At 36.2% G+C, this 25,616-nt stretch overlaps 1 protein-coding gene across 3 annotated transcripts in view; it reads left to right on the top strand.

Annotated features, from left to right (window-relative positions):
- SUCO (SUN domain containing ossification factor) overlaps positions 1–25,406 on the top strand; it is a 90,997-nt gene extending 65,591 nt beyond the window's left edge. For 2 of the 3 annotated variants that reach the window (XM_042975632.1, XM_042975631.1), the window contains 6 exons: positions 1,451–1,538; positions 4,371–4,475; positions 6,481–6,635; positions 7,116–7,207; positions 22,143–22,198; positions 23,369–25,406. In XM_042975632.1, coding sequence (XP_042831566.1) covers positions 1,451–1,538; positions 4,371–4,475; positions 6,481–6,635; positions 7,116–7,207; positions 22,143–22,198; positions 23,369–23,812 — 940 coding nt within the window. In that variant the 3' untranslated portion in view covers positions 23,813–25,406. Of the gene's footprint in view, positions 1–1,450; positions 1,539–4,370; positions 4,476–6,480; positions 6,636–7,115; positions 7,208–7,490; positions 7,582–22,142; positions 22,199–23,368 lie in introns of all 3 variants that reach the window. The other variant, XR_006213788.1, reaches the window with a different exon arrangement.
- Positions 25,407–25,616: the final 210 nt, after the last annotated feature.

Consider the following 25,616-nt stretch of genomic DNA (forward strand, 5'->3'; position numbering starts at 1 on the left):
TACCTTTTGACCCACTTTATCCATTTCTCCCATCCCCCATCTCCTACCTCTGGCAACCACCAGTTTGTTCTCTTGTATCTATGTGGGTTTTTTTTTTGTTGTTTTTTTTTTTTGTATCTATGTGTTTGAGGGTACTGTTATTATTAGATTACACATATAAGTGAGATCATACAATATTCTTCTTCTGATTCATTTCACTTAGCACAATGCCGTCAAGTTCCATCCTTTCATTTGTGCAAGTGGAAAGATTTCCTTTTTTTATGGCTGAAAAATACATTGTATACAGATACCACATTTACTTTATCCATTTATCCTTTGGTGAACACTTAAGTTGCTTCCATGTCTTGGCTATTGTCCATAATGCTGCAGTGAACATGGGAGTGCAGATATCTTTTCAGGTTAGTGTTTTTCATTTTCTTCAGATAAATACTCAGAAGTGGAGTTACTGGATCATATAGTAGTTCTATTTTTAATTTCTGAGGAACCTCCCTACTATTTTCTGGAGTGGCTGTACCAATTTACATTTCCACCAACTGTGCACGGGGGTTCCCTTTTCTCTACATCCTCACTAGCACATGTTATTTCTTATATTTTTGGTAATAGCCATACTGATAGATATGAGGTGATCTCTCATTGTGATTTTGATTTGCATTTCCATGATGATTAGTGATTTTGAGCATCTTTTCATGTACTTGTTGTCCACCTGTATTTCTTCTTTGGAAAAAGGCCTATTCAGATCCTCTGCCAGTGTTTTAATTGGGTTGTTTAATTTTTTGCTATTTAAGTGGTAGAAGTTCTTTATGTATTTTGGATATTAACCCCTAATCAGATACATTATTTCCAAATTTTTTATCCCACTTGGCAGGTTGCCTTTTCATTTTGTTGATGGGGTTTTTTGCTGTGCAGAAGCTTTTTAGTTTGATGTGGACTCCACGTGTTTATTTTTGCTTTTGTTGTCTTTGTTTTTGTTGTCAAAGCCGAAAAACCATCACCAAGATCAGTGTCAAGGAGCTTACCACCGTGTTTTCTTCTGAGTTTTATGATCTCAGGTCTTACATTCAAGTCTTTAATCCATTTGAGTTACTTTTTGTAGATGGTGTAAGAGTGTGGTCCACTTTCATTCCTTTGCCTGTGGGTGTCCAGTTTTCCCAACACCATTTATTGAAGAGACTGTTCTTTCCCCATGGTATATTCTTGGTTCCTTTGTCATAAATTAATTGAACAAAAACGTGACTAATCTTGGATAGCAGTGAGATGCATAGAACTGATGTTAAGGTAGCAAATAGCTCAAGGAGCTTCTTTATTTTACTTTTATAAGTGTTTCAGGCCTCAACAAAGTCATTTTCAAAAAAGTAGATTTATCTCAAATATTGAAATCAGAAGTGTGTTTGCAGTAATAAATTAATAAATAAGAAATTAAAGCTAATTTAAATCATTTCTTACTCCACAGGTACCGAAAACAAATGGAAGAAATGCAGAAGGCTTTCAATAAAACAATAGTAAAACTTCAGAATACTTCGAGAATAGCAGAGGAGCAGGTTGGTCATCTTCAAGCCTTATTTACTTTTTATATAAATTTCTTCCGAATTCTGTAGGCCCTTGCTGGTAAGAAGAATAAGTAGTATTTGTTCATTTCTTCCCCTGATAGGTGATGATTAAGCCTGTTAGAGGATGTCATGTTTGGGAAATTACCTAGCTATTAGCATCTGCATCTCTCTCCTATAGAGAGAATTTTCTTGAGCATTGTTCCTATTACATTTCAAAATTTGTGTGTGTGTATGTGGTAGAAGTGCAGTGGACTTTGTTAAACTCAAATCTTCTGTGGTTTTCTACACAGTCTGACTGATTGCAGATGAGAACAGCTGTGTTGCTTCTTTTTAATCCTCATATCTTTTCATTTCTTTTTTTCTCTATCTCTTGCCTGGAGCTATGCATTGATGCCATAGAATAGTGGCCATTGCCTTGTCATGTTGATTTTAAGGAAACAGTTTCAGTATTGCAGTATTCAAATGTTTATTAAATGTTTTTACAGTGTGTTACTACAATGAAGAAACACTATACTTTTCTAAAGTTTATCCCGGACTAGGGGATGATGAGATGAGGTGAGGAGGCCTGAGGTTTCAGAATTGAGTAGCATCTTACTCTCAGTTCCTGACACATTACAATTGTGGTTCCATACAAATTTCCTCCTTTAGCGGTTTTTTTTCATTGAAGTTTGAGTTATTTACGTATTTTGAATACAAGTCCTTTATTAGAGATAGGCTTTGCAAATATTTTCTCTCAGTTCATTATTTGTTTTGTCATTTCTCTTAAAAGTATCTTTTGAAGAGCAGAAGTTTTTAATTTGTTGAAGCCTATTTACCCATTTTGTCTTTGCTCTATAAAATCTTACCTTAACCCAGAGTCATAAAGATTTTTTTCCTCTCTTTTCTTCTAAAAGTTTTATAGCTTTTGTTTTACATTAGGTTTATGATTGATTTTAACTTTTACGTGTTGGAAAGTAAGGATCAAAGTTATTTTTTGGTGGGGATGGGGATGGAAAAACATGAATATTCCTTTATTCCTTTATTCCTTTATTTTGTTCTGTTCATCTGTCCTTATGCTGATACCAGACTGTTAACTATTCCTGTATCTTTATAGGAACTTTTGAAGTCACATAGCGTGAATCTTCCAACTTTGTTCATCTCTTCCAAAATTGTTTTGGCTAATACAGATTTTAGAATCAGCTTGTCAATTTCTACAAAAACAACATGTTTACATTTTAACTGGGATTTTGTTGGAATTTATAGATCAGTTTGGAGAATCGACATCTTAACATACTGTCTTCTGACCCATGAACACAGTATTTATTTAGTTGTTCATTGATTTTAATGGTTGAAATGATTTCCCATCTGTATTTTCTCTTTACAATATATATAATATCTGTGCCTTATGTCTCAAAGACTTATTTAAATACTTGTAAATAATTTGTGTATTATTAACAGTATTAAAGATCAGTCTTGATGAGAAGTGTTAATCAACTTACTAAATTTCAAAGTTTTTTTTTCTTTAAATGTTTGTAACTGTCAGGAATTTATCAGTATTTGTCAAATGTGAGTCAGAAGATACAGTTTAATGAATTACCTTTAGCATCTTAAGAAGATGGAAGTAGGATAGAAAGTATCAGTGTATCACAGTAAGGGAAGTGAAACTTTTTGTTGCAGTTGTATACATCCATCTCCCCCAAGCAACCCCCACTGCCCCCCAACGCAGTTGAGATTTAAAATTTATTTAAATCTAATTTTTTATTGTTTTATTTTTTTGAGAGAGAGACAGAGACAGAGCACAAGCAGGGGAGGGGCAGAGAGAGAGGGAGACACAGAATCCGAAGCAGGTTCCGGGCTCTGAGGTGTCAGCACAGAGCCCAACGGAGGGCGCGAACCCACGAGCTGTGAGATCATGACCTGAACCGAAGTCAGATGCTTAACTGACTGAGCCACCCAGGTGCCTCGAAAAATTTATTTAAATCTAAATTCGAGAAACTTACTCTGGAATGATAAATGGTTATATGGCTATTTCATACAGCATCCTACAGAGTGTTAGATTTCTTTTACTTTCTGTCCTGTTTTCCTCTTCCCCAAATTCATTAGTAACTTGAAATTTTCAGTACAGTGTCCCTAATATAGGTTCCTGACCATGAGTATGATGCATATTTCCCTAAAATATACATGCAAATGATATTTTAAATAAAGACATGTTTGTTGATTATCTAAGCTGGAAAGATGGTGTTTTGATTGATTTATTTTCATTGGGGATTAGTTTAGCATTGACTAGCTCATCAGTTGTGGCTTTTTGATTATGTGACATCCTAAGTTCCATCCTAATGTGCAATAAAATAGAACTTTTAAAAGCTTTCTGTGAGCCTGCTTTATATACAAAAACATTTTTCAAAAAATTTTCAACATGTTTTTGTGCTTTGGTTGAAAAGCAAAGCAAAAACACGTATTTGACAAAATGTTTTGCATATAGCTGAGTATATGCTGGTTTATACATATGGAGCCCAAATTAACTTGAAAAGTATTTTATTAACTTCTATTAGACAGTATTCTACATGGTAGCAGTAAATGGCAACATGATTTCTTGGAGGGAGAGGGGAAGGAGGGTTCAACAGTCTCAGATTCTTTTTTTGTTTTGTTTTGTTTTTTAAATTTCTGGTTACACTTTACCATATTCATTCATTAAGAGCTTGCTATTAATATGTTTTTTTTTTTTAATTCTTGAGGAACTTAGTAATTTTTCCAGGTGTTTTTACTTGAATTTACAGCATATTTAAAGTACAGATGAGACTTGCACACACTCAAAAATAATACTTATTTCTTTCTTTATCATAGGATCAGCGGCAAACTGAAGCCATCCAGTTACTACAGGCACAATTGACCAACATGACACAGCTTGTTTCAAACCTATCGACAACAGTAGCAGAATTACAACGTGAGGTAATTGTTATTGCTGGTGTTGTAAGACAAACTGCATATGTAGAGGTTGTCATAAAGACAAGATTCTTAAGAATGTAGTGTCTAAGATCTTTAACCAAACAAAATTGTCATTTATAGAGAACTTGTTCACAACACCAGAATGTGGCATTTTATAAAAATTTTTTTTTAATATTTATTTTGAGAGAGAGAGTACAAGCACAGGTGGGGCAGAGAGAGAAGGAGACCCAGAATCCGAAGCAGGCTCTAGGCTCTGAGCTGTCAGCACAGAGCCCGACATGGGGCTCAAACCCACGAACCTCAAGATCATGACCTGAGCTAAAGTTGGATGCTTAACCGACTGAGCCACCCAGGGGCCCCCAGGATGTGGCATTTTAAAGTTTATATATTAATAATGATAATCTTTTGGAAAACAAGGCATTCATAGTTTAGGTCTTACCTAAAATACGGTTATAAGTCAATTCTGTTAGGCCTTTTTCAGACCACCGATACTTCATTTTCAGCTCAAAAAGTCTTCTTCAGTTGCTTAACAAAGCAAAAATTTTGTTGAATTGTTAAGTATTTATTGAACATCCAGTGCATATGAAGTGTGAGCTGTGTAGTCCTCGGGGCATACAGCAGTGAGTAGTCCCTGGCCACATAAGTGCCTCTCTCCTGGGGGAGAGAGAGAATATATATAGTAAATACATGTTAGGGACAGTAGGATAGAAATGAAATGTGTGTGTGTGGAGTGGCATGGTAAGGGTTGCTCCTTTAGCTAGAGTGATTTTGGAAGGCTTATTTATCTGAGGCGGTGGTGTTAGAACTTGAGTACTCAAGAAGACTTAGCAGCCACATGGGCCTAGGGTCCGAACAAACCTGTTACTAGCAGAACTAGGGCAAAGGACCCACGATTAGAAATAGTGTAATGTGACTCCGTTGATCAAGTGTCTGACTCTTGATTTCGACTCAGGTCATGATCTCATGGTTCGTGGGTTCAAGCCCTGCTTTGGGCTCTGTATTGACAGTGCAAAGCCTGTGTGAGATCCTCTCTGCCTCTCTCTCTGTTCCTCCCCTAATCAGTCTCTCTCTCTCAAAAAAATAAACTAAAATTAAAAAAAGAAAGAAATAGTGTAATGTGTCTGAGGGTAGAAGGAAAGTTGGCATGGTTGGAGCGGAGTGAATGAGGGGAAGGAGGGTCAGGGATCCAGTCATGTAGGCCTTAGTAGGCAATGTAGAGTTTAAATTTTATTCTGATCATTGCAAGTCATTGGAAAGAATTAAGAAGTGACATGGGTCGTCTCACTGACAACACTTTGAGAAGCTCCCCATTTGTTGTCCTGTGGAGAATTGCCTCTTGGGGAACAGCAAGAGCAGAAGTGAGGAGGAAACCAGTCAGGATGCAGTTTCAGTAACCTGAGTGAGGTGATGTTGGTTTGGACTGAGCTGTTGGAAGTGGATAACAGTGTGAAGTTGTGTTCAGGAAATATTTAAGAGAATGACAAGCCTTACTGAAAGATTGGATGTGTGGGATGAGCAACTAAGGATGATCCCCACGTTTTTGGCTTAAATAACTGGGTGATTGCTGGTTCAGTATTGTAAGACGGCAAAGACTGGGCAGGAGCAAGATTTTTTTTTCCCTCCCTGAGGAAATAGTACAGATGGAAAGACACAGCAGATGTGGCAAAATGTTAACTTTGGTGAACATAAAGTGAAAGGCATGAATATGTTCATTGTGCTAATTTTTAAAGTTTTCGTTAGGTTTGAAAACGTTCAAAGAATTGGGGGGGAAAAAGAAGAAAAAGACGTTGCCTCACAGTAGTACGTTTTCTAAGAACATGCCCTACGTTTTATCATTTGGAAATACATTTTAAAAATGTTAAAAATGATTTGTCTTTTGATTTTTATATGCCACTATATTTTTTCCTAGTATAATTTTTATACTATAATAATAATATAACAAAATTTAATGCTAATATAATATTTAATATATAAACTATGTAATAATTATTAAATCCTTTTCCATCAGGTTTCAGATCGACAGAGCTATCTTGTCATATCTTTGGTTCTCTGTGTTGTCTTGGGACTGATGCTTTGTATGCAGCGCTGTCGAAACCCCTCTCAATTTGATGGAGATTATATTTCAAAACTTCCTAAAAGTAATCAATATCCAAGCCCTAAAAGGTAATATCAGCATCTTATTTCACATTTTTTACTGTGTTTTTTACATTTTTGAGAAATTTGACAGAATAAAGGAATACTGAGATAATTTTTCCCCCATATGATTGTCTTACAACTGCAGTGTTAAAACATCATTGGAACTAGAGAGATGGTCCTATACCTGGAAGGTTCTGTAGCCCGGATTAAAGAGAAAACACTAATAGGAAGTGCATACCCTTGAAATGTTTTGGTTGTAAAGGATGCTCGAATGTGGAATTCAAAGGGAGAGGATAATAGATATTTTAATATAGCACCTTTTAGAGAATGACCTTTAAAGTTTGTTTGTTTTTTTTTACACATAATAAACAATAACTGGAGTGTTACACTAGAGATCAGCATTCTGGGGCGTGTTTAATTCTCAATAGCTTCCATCAAGCCCCAACCGCAAAGTAAATTATATGTAGTTTACCCTGTTCTCAGTGTTGGTTTTTCTTCATGTTTTAGGTGTTTCTCTTCCTATGATGATATGAATTTGAAAAGGAGAACCTCATTCCCACTCATCAGATCCAAGTCTCTACAGTTAACTGGCAAAGAAGGTAGATTTTTGTGTAATACGTATACATACACATGAATGTGGTTTACTTCTGGCGTAAGTATAATGTCAGTGTTGTGTTCGAAACCATCTGCAACAGAATAGTGGGTACAAGTAACCTTTGTGTTTGTGCTGTGTCAAAGCTGCCTTATCATTTTCACACTTTATATATATATATATATATCTTTATTCCTAAAAGCCTAGAGGGTGGGGAAGGGGGGCTTAGTTTAATTAGCCATTGGTAGCTTTATTTGCACCTGCTCCTGTTTAGAAGTATTTCTTTTTAGAAAGAGATGTTTGAGAAAGTTCAACAGATTTGGAAAACCTGAATGTGCTCCCATAGCATCCTGTGCTTATCTGCCTCCTCTTCTTGTACAGGTAGGACCCCTTTTGTCTCTAGTTTAGGACCATGAGGCACTTTCTGAAAAAAAATCTAGTCTACCTCTTATTTATAGGCCAGGGTCTATAATAGCGTTCCATTGTCTGACACTCAATACTTAAATTCAAATGAATGAATATGTACTGAGTGGCTGTTTTTCTGTATCCGTTCTTTTGTAATTTGTACTTATTTTTTGTAATTAGTAGTTATTAAGAGACATATTTATAGCAGTATTAAAATAGCCAAATTAATTATATATTTCAGTTAGGAATGCTTTCTTAATTATTGGCTCCCCTTTCTTTAGGACTTAGTATGCAGCAGCATGTTTCAGCTGACTAACTCATTTGAGTGATCATTGCTGAGCATCACTGGTTTTACTGTTATCACAAAGCTTTACTGATTTAACCCATTACATATGTGCTTACTTACGATTAGTAAACCTCTTCTTTCTTCCTGCCTTTTTCTCTTTTTCTTCTGTTGGCTGATTTTTTACTATAACTGAAAAAAAATTTTTAATTTATTTTTAAGTTTATTTACTTATTCTGAGAGACAGAGAGAGAGAGAGTGTGTGTGTGTGTGCAAGCAGGGGAGGGACACAGGGAGAGGGAGAGAATCCTAAGCAGGCTCTGCACTGACCGTGTGCAGCCCAATGTTGGCCTTGAACTCACAAACCCATGAGATCATGACCTGAGCCGAGATCAAGAGTCGGACACTTAACTGACTGAACCACCCAGGCACCCCTATAACTGAAATTTTTTATTGAAGTGTTACATGTAAGAAAATGTAATTACATGTAAAGCTTGGTGAATTTTCTTTTTTTTTTAATTATTTTACTTTATTTTTTTAAAATTTACATCCAAGTTAGCATATAGCGCAATAATGATTTCCGGAGTATAATCCAGTGATTCATCTCCTATATATAATACCCAGTGCTCATCCCAAATGCCTTCCTTAATGCCTCTTGCCCATTTAGCCCATCCCCCACCAAAAACCCCTTCAGCAACCCTCAGTTTATTCTCTGTATTTAAGAGTCTCTTATGTTTTGTCCCTCTCCCAGTTTTTATATTATTTTTGCTTCCTTTCCCTTACGTTCATCTGTTTTGTATCTTAAATTCCGTATGAGTGAAGTCATGTGATACTTGTCTTTCTCTGATTAATTTTGTTTAGCATAATACAGTCTAGTTCCATCCACGTAGTTCCAAATGGCAAGATTTCATTCTTTTTGATTGCCGAGTAATACTCCACTGTGTATATATACCACATCTTCTTTATCCATTCATCAGTCAATGGACATTTGGGCTCTTTCCATATGGCTATTGTCCATAGCACTGCTATAAACATTAGGGTGCATGTGCCCCTTTGAAACAGCACACCTGTATCCTTTGGATAAATACCTAGTAGTGTAATTGCTGGATTGTAGGGTAGTTCTATTTTTAATTTTTTGAGGAACCTCCACACTTTTCCAGAGTAGCTGCACCAGCTTGCGTTCCCACCAGCGGTGCAAAAGCGTTCCTCTTTCTCCGCATGCTCACCAACATCTGTTGTTGCCTGAATTGTTAATTTTAGCCATTGTGACAGGGGGGAGGTGGTATTTCATTGTGGTGTTGATTTGTATTTCCCTGATGATGAGTGCTGTTGAACATGTTTTCATGTGTCTGTTAGCCAAAGCTTGATGAATTTTCATAAACCAAATGAACACACCTGTATGACAATACCCAGATTAAGATGGAGAACTTAGGGTGCCGGATGAATTTTATTACTTTATGTACCTCATGGAAATATATTAATCATAAAGTATTTGTTTTTCTGTGACTGGTTTTTTTCACTGAACATCATGTCCTCTGGGTTCATCCACGTACATGCGACCAAATTTCCTTCCTTTCTAAAACTCAGTAATATTCTGTTTTCAGATACACCACAATTTGTTTATTTCATCTGTTGATAGGCATTTAGATTGTTTCCAGCTCTTGGCTATTGTGAATATTGCTGATACGAACATGAGTGTGCAAATATCTCTTTAAGACCTTGCTTTCAGTTCTTCTGTATGTATACTCAGACATTGGATTGCTATATCATCTGGTAGTTTTATTTTTTTATTTTTTATTAAAAATATTTATTTTAATGCTTATTTTTAAGAGAGGAAAACAGAGAGCACAAGTAGGGGAGGGGCAGAGAGAGATGGAGACACAGAATCGGAAACAGGCTCCAGGCTTGGAGCCGTCAGCACAGAGCCTGACTCGGGGCTCGAACTCACAACCGTGAGATCGTGACTTGAGCTGAAGTCAGACACTTAATCGACTGAGCCATCCAGGTGCCCTGGTAGTTTTATTTTTTGAGGAAACTTTCCACTGTTTTCTATAGTGGCTGCCTATTATACAATCCCTCTAGCAGTATACGAGGGTTACAATTTTCTCCACATCCTCACCAACACTTGTTTTTGTTTGTTTGTTTGTTTTTGTTTTTTGGATAGTAGTCATCCTAATGGGTGTGGTGAATTCTCATTGTGGTTTTCATTTGCATTTCTCAGATAGAAATGTTGAGCGTCTTTTCATGTGCTTGGTGGACATTTGTAAATCATCTTTGGAGAACTATCCTTTGCCCAGTTAAAAAACTTTTTTATTTGATATTTTTCTTTTTTAACTTTATTTAAATCCAAGTTAGTTAACATATAGTGTAATCATGGTTTCAGAAACAGAATTTAGTGATTCATCACTTATATGTAACACCCAGTACTTATCCCAGCAAGTGCCCTCCTTAATGCCCATCGCCCATTTAGCCCATCCCACCTCCCCTCCAGCAAGCCTCAGTTTGTTCTCTGTATTTAAGAGTCTAGGGGCACCTGTGTGGCTCAGTCGGTTAAGTGGCCGATTTCGTCTCAGGTCATGATCTCACAGTTCATGGGTTCGATCCCTGTGTTGGGCTCTGGGCTGACAGCTCAGAGTCTGGAGCCTGCTTCAGATTCTGTGTCTCCCTCTCTCTGCCCCACCCCAGCTTGCTCTCTCTCTCTCTCTCTCTCTCTCTCTCAAAAATAAATAAACTTTAAGAAAAAAAAAGAGTCTCTTATGGTTTGCCTCCCTCTCTGTTTTTATTTTATTTTTCCTTCTATTTGGATTTTTTGTTAATTTCTTTATATATTCTGGATATTAATCCCTTATGAGATACATGATTTGCAAATGTATTTTCCCATTCCTTGGATCATTTTTTCACTCTCGATTTTGTTCTTTGATGGACAAATGTTTTTAAGTTTGACGAGGTCTCATTTGTCTATTTCTGCTTTTGTTGCCTATACTTTAGATGTCATATCCAAGAAATCATTGCCAAGTCTTGTGTCATGAAGTTTCCCCTGTGTTTTCTTATAGGAAGTTTATAATTTTACACCTTAGATCTTTAATCCATTTTCAGTTAACTTTTATATATTGTGTAAGGTAAGGTCCAACTTCATTCTTTTGCATGTCAGTATCCAGTTTTCCCAGTACCATTTGTTGAAGAAACTGTTTTTTCCCCCATTGACTGGTCTTGTTACTTTTGTTGAAGATTATTTGACCATATGTGTAAGAGTTTATTTCTGCGTTCTTTATTCCATTGGTCTACTTATCTCTCTTAGTGCCACACCGTTTTGACTGTAGCTTTGTAACACATTTTGAAATCAGGGGCGTGAGCCCTCAAACTCCATTCATCTTTTTCAAAATGGCTTTTTCTATCTGAGGTTCCTTGAGATTCAATATAAATTTTAGGATGTATTTTTCTATTTCAACAACAAAAAAATATTGTTGGGATTTTGGTGGGGATTAGGCTGAATCTGTAGATTATTTTGGTAGTTTGTTTAGTATGGACAGTATTAAGTGTTCCAGTCATGAACGTGAGATGTCTTCTCATTTGTTTGTATCTTCCTTAATTTCTTCCATCAATATTTTGTACTTTTCTTACACATTCTTAGGCTTATTCCTAAGTAGTTTATTCTTTTTGATACTTTTATCAATGGAATTGTTTTCTTAATTTCCTTTTTGGATTGTTCATCATTAAAGTATAGAAATACAGCTGATTTTTGTGTTGATTTTGTATCCTGCAACTTTGCTAAATCCATTTATTAATTCTAATTTTTTTTTTTTTATTCTTTATTTTGAGGGAGGGAGGGAGAGAGAGAAAACACAAGTGGGGGAGGGGCAGAGAGAAGGAGATTCATATACATGATTGCATCCCATTTCAATATTGTATAGTATTTCAGTAACTGACCAGTTCACAGTGTATTTATCCATTCTACTGCTACTTACAGTTGGGGCTATTATAGGTAATGCTGCTGTAAACATTCCTTTGTATACTGGAACATAGTTGTATGAGTTTCTCTAGGAATATTACTTATATTTAACACTGCTGGGTTGTAGGTCATGTTTATCTGCAAGTGAACAGATAATGGTAGACTTTTCCAAAGTGGTCATAACAGAGTATGCTTCTACTAGTGCCTTGAGAATTTCCATTATTCTACATTCTTGCCAACAAACACCGGATTCCCAGGTTGTAAAGTGTTCGTTAATCTTATCACAGTTATAATTTGCATTTGCCTGATTACTAATGAAGTTGAACAACTTTACTTATGCCTTTTAGTCATTTGGCTTTCCTGGACAACTGTAAGTTTTTTGCCTGTTCTTCTGTTAGATTGTTTATCTCTTTTGTACTGGTTTATAATTTTTAAGGTTGTAATCATACTCATTGGTTGGTTAAATATGTTGCAGATATTTTATTTCACTTTGAGATTTGTCTTGTAATTGGAGTCTTTTAAATAAGAGAAGCTCCTCTTGATTTCAATGTAATCAAATATATGGGTTTTGCCCCCCATTCCTCAAAAAATGGTGGTTAGTGCTTTTTATCTCCTATTAAACAGAATTTTTTTCTCCAGGTTTATGGATGATACTGTTATAATTTTCTTTTAAATGTTTACTTCAGTTTTTATTTTTAGTTCTTTAATCTACTTAGAATTGATTTTTTTGTATGTGACCTTCGGTAGGAATTCCAATGTAAAATTTTATATAAATATATTCATTTATTTTGGGTTTCTTGGCCATTATTGACTGTTTATGTTTTCATATAAATTCAGAATTATCTATTAAATGTTTCATCACAAACAAAATTTAATTGAGATTACAGTAACTGAATATCAGTTTGGGAAGGATATAAGCATTATCTCTGTTTACTCTAAAAAGGTCAAACTTTTGGGAGCTTTATTCCTAGAGTATTTTTTGATGCTGGTAAATGCTATCGTGTGTGTGTGTGTGTGTGTGTGTGTGTGTGTGTGTGTGTGTGTGTGTGTGTTTATTGCTGGTATGTAGAAATACAATAGATTTTGGTATTATTGAGATTAGCTGTGTGCTTATTCATTTTCCCTGGATCTGTCCATTTCTGATAGATAGGTATTAAAGCCTCTACCTATATCCTCTTGCAGTATTAACCTCTTTATCATTATGAAATGCTGGTCTTTATCCCTGATAATTACCTTTTTCTGAAATCTGCTCGGTCTGAAATTAATATACCTAAGTCTGCTTTTTTTTTATTTGTGTTAGCATGGTATATCTTTCTTTATCCCTATACTTTTAATCTATACCTTTATATTTAAAATGGGTTTCTTGTGAAAATAATCCCATTTACAATTGCACCAAAAATAATAAAATACATAAGAATAAACTGAACCAAGGAGCTAAAAGACCTGTACTCTGAAAACTATAAAACACTGATGAAAGAAATTGAAGATGGCACAAACAAATGGAAAGATATTCCATGCTCATGGGTTGGAAGAACCAATATTGTAAAAGTGTCCATACTACCCAAAGCAATCTATAGATTTAATGCAATCCCTATCAAAATACCAACAACAATTTTCACAGAACTGGAACAAATAATACTAACATTTGTATGGAACCACAAGGATCCGAAATAGCTAAAGCAATCTTGAAAAAGAGGAACAAAGCTGGAAGTATCACAATCCCAGATTTCAAGATATACCACAAAGCCATAGTAATCAAAACAGTATAGTTATGGCACAAAAATAGACACATGTCAATGGAACAGAGTAGAGAGCCCAGAAATAAATCCATGCCTATATGGTCAGTTAATATATGACAAAGGAGGCAAGAATATACCGTGGGGAAAAGACAGTCTTTTCAACAAATGGTGCTAGGAAAACCAGACAACTACATGCAGAAGAATGGAGGTGGACTACTTTCTTACACCATCCACAAAAATAAACTGAAAATAAAGTTCTAAAATGTGAGATCTGAAACCATAAAACTCCTAAAAAATATATTTTAAAAGAACATAGGCAGTAATTTCTTTGACATTGGCCATAGAAACATTTTTCTAGATAGATAGTCTAGATAGGCAAGGGAAACAAAAGCAAAATTAAAGTATTGGGACTACACCAAAATAAAAAGCTATTGTACAGCAAAGAAAACCATGAACAAAATGATAAGGCAACCTACTGAATGTGAGAAGATATTTCCAAGTGATCATTAATTTGCAAAATATATAAAGATTTTATACAACTCAACACCATGAAACCCAAATAATGCAATTAAAATTGGGCAGAGAACTTGAATAGACATTTTCCCTTAGAAGACCTACAGATAGCCAACAAACACATGAAAAAATGTTTAACATCACTAATCATCAGAGAAACACAAATCAAAACCATAATGAGATAACTGCCTCATACCTGTCAGAATGACTAAAATCAAAAGCACAAGAAACAACAAGTGCTGGCAAGGATATGGAGAAAAAGGAACCCTCATGCACTGTTGGTGGGAATGCAAACTGGTGTAACCACTGTGGAAACAGTATGAAGGTTCCTCAAAAAATTAAAAACAGAATTACCATATGATCCAGTAATTCCACTACTGGATATTTACTCAAAGAAAATGAAAACACTAATTTGAAAAGATATATGCATCCTTATGTTTATTGCAGCATTATTTACAATTGCCAAGATATGGGAAAAAACCTGTGTCTATCCATAGATGAATGAATAAAGATGTGGAGTATATATATATATATACATGGAATGTTACTCAGCTGTAAGAAAGCATGAGATCTTGCCATTTGCAACAACCTGAATGGACCTGAAGAATATGATGCTAAGTGAAATAAATCAGACAGAGAAAGACAAATGCCTATGATTTTACTCATGTGGAATTTAAGAAACAGAAAGAAAAAAGAGACTCTTAAATATACAGAACAAACTGGTGGTTGTCAGAGGGAAGATGGGTATGGGGGATGAGTATAATAGGTAAAGAGGATAAAGAGTATACCTGATGAACACGGAGTAATGTATTCAATTGTTGAATCATTATACTGTACACCTGAAACTTATATAACACTGTATATAAATGTTTTAAAAAATTAAACCAGGTTCTTGAAAACAACATATAGTTGCATCTTGTGTTTTGATCAGCTCTTACAATCTTTGTCTTTAAATTGGTGTATTTAGACTGTTGATGTTTAAAGTGATTGTTGATATAGTTGGATTAATATTTACCATGTTTATTATTTGTTGTCCTTATTCTTTGTTCCAATTTTGTCTTTCTGAATTTTTAAAAAAATGTTTATTTTTGAGAGAGAGAGATAGCATGAGCAGGGGAGGAGCAAAGAGAGAGAGATACACAGAATCCGAAGCAGGCTCCAGGCTTTGAGCTGTCAGCACAGAGCCCAGTGTGGGGCTCGAACTCACAAACCGTGAGACCATGACCTGAGCCGAAGTCGGACGCTTAAACTGAGCCACCCAGGTGCCCCCCCACCAGTTTTGTCTTTCGTACTTTCTCTGCCTTTTGTGCTTTTAATTCAGCGTTGTACATAATCCCATATTTTCTCGGTTCTATTACTTTTCCTAGTGGTTGCCTTAGAGTTTGCAATATACATTTACAACTCATTCAAGTCTACTTTCAAATAACACTATACCACTTCATGGGTAGTACAACTATTTTATAATAACAAAATATTTTTTTTCTCTTTTTCTTTTTTTGTCAAAATATTTGTAATTTCTCCCATCCATCCCTTGCTGTCATTCATTTCACTTCCATGGAAGCATATATATACATAAGCATATTCAAGTACATTTTTGCTATTACTGTTTTGAACAAACTGTTATCTGTTAGATCAATTAAGATTAAGAAAAAGGTTGATTTTTACCTTTAATTATTCCATCTTTGAAGCTCTTCCTTTCTTTATGTAGATAGCAGTTTCTGACCTATATTGTTCTCTAACTTTCTGAAGAACTAATTTTAACATTTTTTTTTAAGGCAGGTTTATTGCAACAAATTCCCTCAATTTTTTGCTTGTCTGAGAAGGCATTCCTCCCTCACTTGTGAAGGATAATTTCATAGGATATAGAATTCTAGATTGGTTTGTTTTTTCTCTCAATACTTTAAATATTTCGTTCCACTCTCTTGCATGATTTCTGAGGAAAAATCAGATGTAACGTGTCTTTGCTCTTCTAGTGAGGTGTGTTTTTCTTCTGACTTTTCAGGAGTTTTTCTGTATCTTTGATTTTTTTGAAGTTTGTATGTGATATGCCTAGGTGTAGTGTTTTGGCATTTTTTCTGCCTTGTGTTGTCTGAGCTTCCTAGATCTGTGTTTTGGTGTCTGGCATTAATTTGGGGGAAATTCTCATTCTTTATTACTTCAGATCTTTCTTTTCCTTTCTCTTATTCTTGTCCTTCTGGTATTCTCATTACACACATGTTACACATTTTGTAGTTGTCCTGCACTTTTTGGATATTCAATTCTAGGGGTTTTTTTCTGTCTTTTTTTTCTTTGCTTTTTGTGTTTGTGTGTGTGGTTTCTTTTTCCAGGATTTTATTTAAATTCAAGTTAGTTAATATACAGTGTAGTGTTGGTTTCAGGAGTAGAATTCAGTGATTCATCACTTACATGTGACATCCAGTGCTCATCCCAGCAAGTGGCCTCCTTAATGCCCATCGTCCATTTAGCCCATCCCCCCACCCAACACCCCTCCAGTAACCCTTAGTTTGTTCTGTGTATTTAAGAGTCTCTTATGGTTTGCCTCCCTCTCTGTTTTTATCTTATTTTTCCTTCTCTTCTCCTGTGTTCATCTGTTGTGTATCTTAAATTCCACATAGGAGCAAAGTCATATGGTATTTGCCTTTCTCCAACTAATTTTGCTTAGCATAATACACTCTAGTTCCATCCATATTGTTGCAAATGGCAAGATTTCATTCTTTTTTGATTGCCAAGTATTATTCCATTGTATGTATACACCACATGTTCTTTATCCATTCATCAGTTGATGGACATTTGGGCTCTTAACACACTTTGGTTGTTGTCAGTAGTGCTGCTATAAACGTTTGGGTGCATGTGTTCCTTTGAAATAGCACACTTGTATCCTTTGGATAAGTACCTAGTAGTGCAATTGCTGGGTCGTAGGGTGGTTTTATTTTTAATTTTTTGAGGACCCTCCATGCTGTTTTCCAGAGCCGCACCAGTTTGCATTCCCACCAGCAGTGCAAAAATTCCCACCAGCAGTGCAAAAGAAATCCTCTTTCTCCGCATCCTTGCCAACATCTGTTGTTGCCTGAGTTATTAATTTTGTTTATTTATTTTTTTTAAATTTTTTTTTTTTTCAACGTTTTTTATTTATTTTTGGGACAGAGAGAGACAGAGCATGAACGGGGGAGGGGCAGAGAGAGAGGGAGACACAGAATCGGAAACAGGCTCCAGGCTCCGAGCCATCAGCCCGGAGCCCGACGCGGGGCTCGAACTCACGGACCGCGAGATCGTGACCTGGCTGAAGTCGGATGCTTAACCGACTGTGCCACCCAGGCGCCCCTGTTTATTTATTTTTAAAATGCCGTGTAATTATTTGTTGAAAGGTGGGATATAACATAGTGGTGAGGTGTGGTGGTAAAGGAAGCATTCTGTAGTCCTGTGATTAGGCCTCAGGCTTTTGGTGAGCTTTTGTTCCTGACTGTAAACTTCACCAGTGCTTCTCAGCCTTCCCCTTTCCCTTAGGCAGGTTAGGCTCCAATAAAACACCAGTAGGTGCGACTCTACTGAAATAGATCTCCTAAAGTCAGACCTTGTTAAGAAAAACAGATGGGGTGCCTGGGTGGCTCAGTCGGTTAAGTGTCCGACTTTGGCTCAGGTCATGATCTCACAGTTCATGAGTTCTGGCCCTATGTTGGGCTGTGTGCTGACAGCTCGGAGCCTGGAGCCTACTTCAGGTTCTGTGTCTCCTTTTCTGCCCCACTCGTGTTCTGTTTGGCTCGCTTTCAAAAATAAATAAACATTAAAAAATTAAAAACCTCACAAAACTGTTAGGGCTCCCCTCTTGGAGTCCCCCTTGGACTTTCTTTTTTTTTAATTTTTTTTTTTTAATCTTTATTTTTGAGAGAGAGAGAGAGAGAGAGAGTACAAGCAGGGGAGGAACAGAGAGAGAGGGAGACACAGAATACGAAGCAGGCGCCAGGCTCCAAGCTGACATCAGAGAGCCTGATGTGGGCTCGAACTCACAGACTGAGAAATCATGACCTGAGCCAAAGTCAGAAGCTTGGCCAATTGAGTCACCCAGGTGCCATCCCCCCTGGGACTTCTTAACTTACAGATATATCCACACTGAACATCCAGCAATTTATCAATTGTAGTTCAGGTTTTCCTACCTGGGCACTGTTCCCACAGAGGTTTCTGCCCAGGCAATTTGTGATTGTCTGTATCTGCCTATCTCCAGGTTTTGTGACAGTAGTTTTCCTTGTGACCTCATTTCTCTGAAGTATCTAAGAAGAGTTATTTTTCAGTTTGTTCAGTCTTATACTTGTTGTTATGACAGAGTGGCAACTTCTGTGAATACAGGCACACCTTTTGAGACTAAAGAGAATTTTGTTTCTTCCTTTCCAATCCGTATAGTTTTTATTTCCTTTGTTTCCCTAACTGCAGTGGCTGGCATTTTTAAAATGTTGAATAGAAGTGGTTGGTAGGCACCTTTGTCTTGTTCCCATTCTTAAAGGGAAAACTCTTAGTGTTAAGGATTATGTGTGTCATAGGTGTTTTGTAGATACCTATCATCTAAGGAAGTTCCTCTCTCCTGTTTTTTTTTAAAGTTTATTTTAGAGAGAGAGAGAGAGCGCGAGCACAAGTTGGGGAGGGGCAGAGAGAGAGGCAGAGAGAGAATCCCAAGCAGGCTCTGCTGTCAGCGTAGAGTCTGATGTGGGGCTCGATCCCATGAAACTCTGAGACCATGACCTGAGCTGATATCAAGCGGCAGAGGCTTAATGAACTGAGGCACCCAGGCACCTCCCTCTCTCTTTTCTTAGTTTGCTGATAGTTCCTCTCCCCCATGAATCTCTGTTTAATTTTACCAAATACTTTTTCAGCTTCTTTTAAGATGATCGTTTCTAATCTCTTATTAAAATTAATTATACTAATTGATTTTCTGGAGTCATACTCTTATTACATTCTTAATAAATACAAGTTGGCATGATATGTTATTTACATGTGTGTTTTTTGTGTCTGTATTGTTAATTTCATGTAATTCTGTTTGATACTACTTAGGAATTTTGCTGTCTATTGTTCATGAATAAGATTAGTATATAATTTTTTATTTCTCAGACTGTTGGGTTTTGTTGTGTATAAAGCTTATATTATAAAACCAGATGGCCAGTGCTCTCTTATTTTCTCAGGAAGAGTTTAAAATTATAATTATTTCTTTTTTGAATTATTAGTCACATAGGTCCAGTCCAGAATCTTCTTTGTAAAAGGCTTTTAATTCAGGTTATAGGAACCTGACTTTTTTTGTCAATTTAAATTAAAAATTTCCATGAACTTTTCCATTTCGTCTAAATGTTAAAATTTATTAGCATAAAGGTATTCATGTATCTTTTATCTAGTGACTTTTTATTATTCCTCCCTCTCCTTGAAACTTTTTGTTGGAGAAGAAGGACGTTCTTTTTTGCTATCAGTAGAATAGAAGTTGTGCATTATTTTTAACATTTTCTGGTACCTTAGAATTTACAAGTACTCATCGAAGTCTGCAGTTAACCCGTTCTTTTACCTTTTCTTGGATAATACAAAGATCTTTTATCCCCAGCTTGATATATATGTTACTGTTTTGTGTATTTAAATTCTATTTGTTTTGCTTGGTATACAATTATTATTTTTTACACTAGCGTTCATTTACATTTATCCACAGATACACTGATTTCTTAGTTCTTCAGTTCTTTGAATCTCTCATTCAGTATCTTTTATCAATAGTGGGAAAATTGTTGTTATTGTTGTTTTTTGAGAGAGAGTATGCTCCTGTGCTTGTGTGCGAGTTGGCGGTGGGGGCGGGGGGCAGTGGGGAGAGAGAATCTTAAGCAGGCTCCATGCCCAGCACGGAGCCCAACAAAGGGCTCAATCTCACCACTGTGAGGTCATGACCTGAGCTGAAATTGAGTTAGAAGCTTAACCAGCTGAGCCACCCAGACACCCCAATACTGGAAAATTCTTAACCACTTCCCCCCAAAATATTACCTCTACCTCATTCTCTTTTAGAGTCTCCATTTAATTAAATCCTTCTCAGTTTATCCCCCTTGTCTCCTAAACTCTGTTCTTTTTGCCATTCTGTGCTATATTTGGATGATTTCTTCTGATCTCTTTTCCAGGCCACACATTCTTCAGCTATCTGTAGTCTGCTGTTAAATTCTTCCATTGAGGTTTTAATTTCAGTTATTACATTTTCCATTTCTAGGAATTCTTTTAGTATTTTTTTGAACATCTAGGTCCCTTTTGTGTTTCCTGCAGATATTTTCAAGCTTGTTTTTTATTTAAACATAGTAAGTATAACTGCCTTTGTGGTCTGTGTTTGATAATTCTAATATCTTAAATCTTTGTGAGTCTGTTCATTAATTGTCTCTGCAGCCTCTTGCTCAGGTGCTTAGTGTCTTTCTGTGCTTTGTGTTGGTCCTTCTCTTTGAAAAATTATTTGTAGGGATAATTTGAGAGCTAAAAGGTAGATCTTTATTCCAGAGAGAATTTATGTTTGCTTTACATTCACAATACTTTATGTTTATGCCATGAGGTTACTTGGACCACCAGGTGGTCCCTGCATCGCATGGGTTAATTCTTTCTCTGAGGGTATATAGTTCTTTAGAGGCCCAGCTTACTGTGAGGAGAGTCAGGGTATCTTACTAGACTGTTACTTTGGGTGGGCCCTAAGGTTTGATTTCTGATTCATTACCTTGATACCATTAGACCTGAAGTTCACATACTCTTGCATTGGCAAATGCCGTCAGGACAGAAGTGACTTTTGTGTTCCACTTGACTATCGGGATTCCTATTTTTCATTCACATTTGGGATGGAGATTACCTACTTGATCTTGGCCGCTCTTCAGAGCTTTTAGTGATTTTTGTTTTTTAAAATCCATATTTTAGCTGCATTGAGCAGAGAAGGTGATCTGAGTAACAGTTAACAACCATTTCTAGAAGTAGGTGTCATTTTTTTAAAAAAATTGACTTGAGTAAGATTAGTAATCTGATAGAAATGACTAAAGAGGAATGTCTTTATACTTTTGGTATATTTTTATGAATTTGATATAGTTTATATGTTTTGATACTTTTATGTGTTTGATGACTTTGTCAACAGATTTCTAAGACATAATGTAAAAAAACGAATTGGTTGAATCATGTCATTAGTTAATTTGCAGTATATGAAGTTTTATAGGGAATTTTGCAACTTACAAACTTCTGGCTCTGTCAGACCATACATTGTTTACTTTTAATGGGATGAATGAGTCTGAAATCTCATTTATCTTGTCAGTCAAATGTCTTGTCAAGATGTGTATCTTGTCAGTGTCAGAATGGTATACAGCTGTCTTGAATGTGCTTAAAGTAATGAAATCTTAGAAACCTAAAATGAATATTTCTAATTTACTCACCTTGCCAGAAGTATTTATTCATTATTGTTTATGATTATATTCATTATTATAATTATAATTATGTATTCATTATTGCTTATAATTTATATTGCATGCTTAAGCTATTTTTAGATTTTGGAGTTCATAGTTTCAGTCACAGTAAAATACAAGTGGAAAAAGCGTCTTAAATCTGTTTTTTGTGTGTATGCTCTTTTAACTGGCTTTCATACCTGGTCACAACTGCTTGTTGTACATGATTAACCCACATTTGTGACACAGTGTAGTTTAGTCTTTTAGGGAAATACTCAAATGATCTGTAGGTTTGTTATTAGCTTACCTGGTGATGTTATACTTCTCATCAGGTAAGAGGTTAGGGCTGGGCCCAGGGAAGGATCCTTATTGTGTTGGCTGATAGCTAGCTGTCTGTCAGTTAGAAACTTAGGGAAGTTATTTGAAGGTGACCAGTCAAGCCCAAAATAAGAATGGTACCATCTCCCACCTTGTTACTTTTCACTAATTTAAAATGCATAAATATATGCTTAATCTGGTATAATTATAAATTCATTGGATCTGTTAGGAAAGTAATCACTAAAGGATAATATATAATATTTTATAGTGTTTATCATGCATAATCTACATTTTAAATCTTTTTTTAAAATTTTTTCTTATAGTAGACCCAAATGATTTGTACATCGTAGAACCCCTCAAGTTCTCTCCAGAAAAAAAGGTAATATTTTGATCCTTTTTAAGTATATTGTATTGCTTGGTACTAGATGAGGAAATAGCTTGAAAGGTTTGATATAACTGGTCCTTAAATTCTACTGTTTATTTTCAGTTATAGTAATAACACAAATAAATGTCACAAAGGTCAGCAAACTATGACTCACAAGCTGTATCTGGCCTGTGGCCTGTTTTGTATGGGCCTGGAGCCATCTTTAAAGGGTTGTAAAATAAAAAAAGAATATGCAAGAGAGACAGTATGTGAAATACAAAGCCTAAAATACTTACTGCCTGGCCCTTTACAGAAAAGGTTTGCTTTTCTGTGAAGCAAGTTTATGTGAGAAAGCAAGTTATGTGAGAAAACTGAAACTCGGAGATTTTGTCGTCTTGGAATGATCCATTAAATGAGTAGCAAAACTCAAAATAATACTATGATTTTTTCTGTTTTGCCTCTCAAAGTAAGTTGTACTCTTTTTGATTAGAGGTGATGGTCTCTAGGTGAAAGAACTTGGACTTGAGAGACAAATAAACCCAGGATTCAATCCCAACCTGGCCACTTGCTGTGTTGTAACTTGAGCAGAGAACCAAACCTGTGGACCTTGGTTTTCTCATTTAGTAACCAGGGATAAAGTGCCCCCTTCTCAGGGTTGGTAAGGAAGATACACCTGAAAGCAACTTGTGTGGTACCTGGGGCTTAGTAGGTACACAGCTGTTAGTTATCACCCCCTAAATCTATTGTCAGAGGTGGCAGCTAAGAGGGTTTTTTTTTTTTTAATGTTGTGTTTAGTTTTTGAGAGCCTGCGCGAGTGTGTGCTAGTGGGGGAGGAGCAGAGAAAGAGGGGGACAGAAAATCTGAAGCATGACAGGGTGACAGCAGCGAGCCCAGTGCAGAGCTCGAGCTCACAAACCGTGAGCTCATGACCTGAACCGAAGTCGGACGCTCAACTGACTAAGCCACTCCGGCACCCCAAAAGAGTTTTGACTGAGTATATTTACAAAATGAGAAGGTGATGGTGGTATCTATGCAGAACATAACAGGGCGTCACGCTGTTCATAATGCTGTTTCACTTTTCACTGGGAGCTGGCACTTTCCTCCATTAGTTCAGCTCTCTAGGTGTTTTGAGAGGTTAACTATTGGAAGTCTAATAACTACCCTTTTTAAAAATTTGTGTTCTAGAAAAAACGCTGCAAGTACAAAACTGAAAAAATTGAAACCATAAAGCCGGCAGACCCACTGCACCCGGTAGCCAATGGAGACCTAAGAGGAAGGAAGCCCTTTATGAACCAGAGAGACTTTTCTAATATGGGCGAAGTTTATCACTCTTCTTATAAGGGCCCTCCATCTGAAGGAAGCTCAGAAACATCATCACAGTCTGAAGAGTCTTATTTTTGTGGCATTTCAGCTTGCACAAGTCTGTGCAATGGACAGTCCCAAAAGACAAAAACTGAGAAGAGGGCTTTAAAACGAAGGCGATCTAAAGTCCAAGACCAAGGAAAACTGATAAAAACTCTAATACAGACTAAGTCAGGATCATTGCCGAGCCTGCATGACATAATCAAAGGAAACAAAGAGATCACCGTGGGAACATTTGGTGTCACAGCAGTCTCGGGACATATCTAAAATGAAGAGAACTTTTCATACTGGAGACTTTTTGTTGTTGTTCTTTGAAGAACAGTCTGTGGTATTTGAAGGGTTTGCGGGAGGGAGAAAATATTAATGGGAAAAGTATTCCGAAATTATGGTTTCTGCCTTTTTAAAACAGTAGGTGGGATTGTGTCAATCTTGGTTAATGAGCTGCAGTTTTACAAGGCTGATCACTTCCTACAGGGACAATGGTAGACATTTTATAAAGATGTTTTTTCACAGATTAATTACTGGGACAAACATAATTTGGAAGCCCAGTTCCTTTGGGTGGGATAGGAATGAAAGCCTAAACCTCTTCCTTTAGCTTTGTTCCTATTTCTTGCACCTTCCCATATTTATGTGCCTTTCGTCTATTTATAACGCCACTGGAAGAGGAGGGAGAACTTTTTCTGTCGTTTGATTTCTTTTATAACTTTGTTAGTTTTTTGAAGCTGCAAACACTACAAGGCTTTAAGGTGATCTGTGCCTGAAGTTCAGTAATGTGGGTCAGACAGTGTAAAGTCCTACAGACTTGCCGACTAGACTTCTGTTTAGCAAACTCACTGGAAACAAAAAAATTGCTGGAATTTTTAAGTCTTACTCTTTTCGGTAAATGGCGATACTGGTATTTTCATTTAACTTATTCACACTAGTTTTTCTCTAGTTACTAAATGAGAAAAAAGCCTACAAGATCTTTTCTTGCAAGTGACTGGTATTTGCAAATAAATTTTTTATAAATTCACCTTTTAGACACATTTAACCATTTGTAAAGGATTTCTTTAGCTACATTACATTTTAAACATTCACAATAAGCACTAATCCTCCAGACTTTCTGGTCAGTGTTTCCTGTTACTGCAGATGGAACATTTGAAGGTTTGTCAAATGAGCCCAGGTCTCATGTGATATAATCACTGCCTATGTCCATATACCCGGAACCAGTTAGTGAGTTTGTCAAACCTTGTCTAATTGGTCAAGTCTAAAGGGATTATTATTCCTTGATGTTTGCTTTGTATTGGCTACAGATGTGCAGAGGTATACATGTGCGATGTCAATGTGTCTGTCTTCATTTTGTCTTTTTTTTCTTTAAAAATAATTGGCAGCGACTGTATTTGAAGAAAATGATTTCTTAGTGTGTGTTTGTACAGTAATGAGTGAAAGTGGAAAGTTTCTTTTTGAAAGGGAGCGAATTGACCATTTTGTGTTGTAAGATTTAAGTTATAACTTATTGAGCACTTTTAGTAATAACTGTTTTTAAATCTGTCTAATACCTTTCTGGGGGTATTGTTTGTAATGTGACCTATTTAAAGCCTTTTTTGTTTGTTTAAGTTGCTGCTTTTAGGTTAACAGTATGTTTTAGATGATTTAAATTTTTTTCCAGTCTGTACAATTAGCCATTCAGAGCAAGAGGGCCTGATTGTATAGAAACTCACTGAAAAGAGGTCCAGAGGGGAGCGGAGCGAGGGCGGGAAGTTCCACATCCGTGTCAGCACCCAGTGTTGTGGAAAGATGACTTTCAATATGTAACTACAGAGCTGTAGTGCCATTAGAAACTGTGAATTTCCAAATAAATCCGAACACTTGTCTTTATTAATTACTGGCTCTTCTGTTCTTTGAAGGAGAACTTACAAATGTATTCACTCTGAACACAGATTGAAGTTTTGCCGCTTTGAAAACTAAATACACCAACATCCCATTACATAATTGATCACATTTAAGGCAACTCTAAACTGACTGAACTTACACATAAACATTTTGTTCCCTGTACAATCAAAATTTCACCATTTGAAACACAAAAAGGACA

The sequence above is a fragment of the Panthera tigris genome, chromosome F3 (assembly GCF_018350195.1).
Source record: "Panthera tigris isolate Pti1 chromosome F3, P.tigris_Pti1_mat1.1, whole genome shotgun sequence".
Lineage (NCBI taxonomy): Eukaryota > Metazoa > Chordata > Mammalia > Carnivora > Felidae > Panthera > Panthera tigris.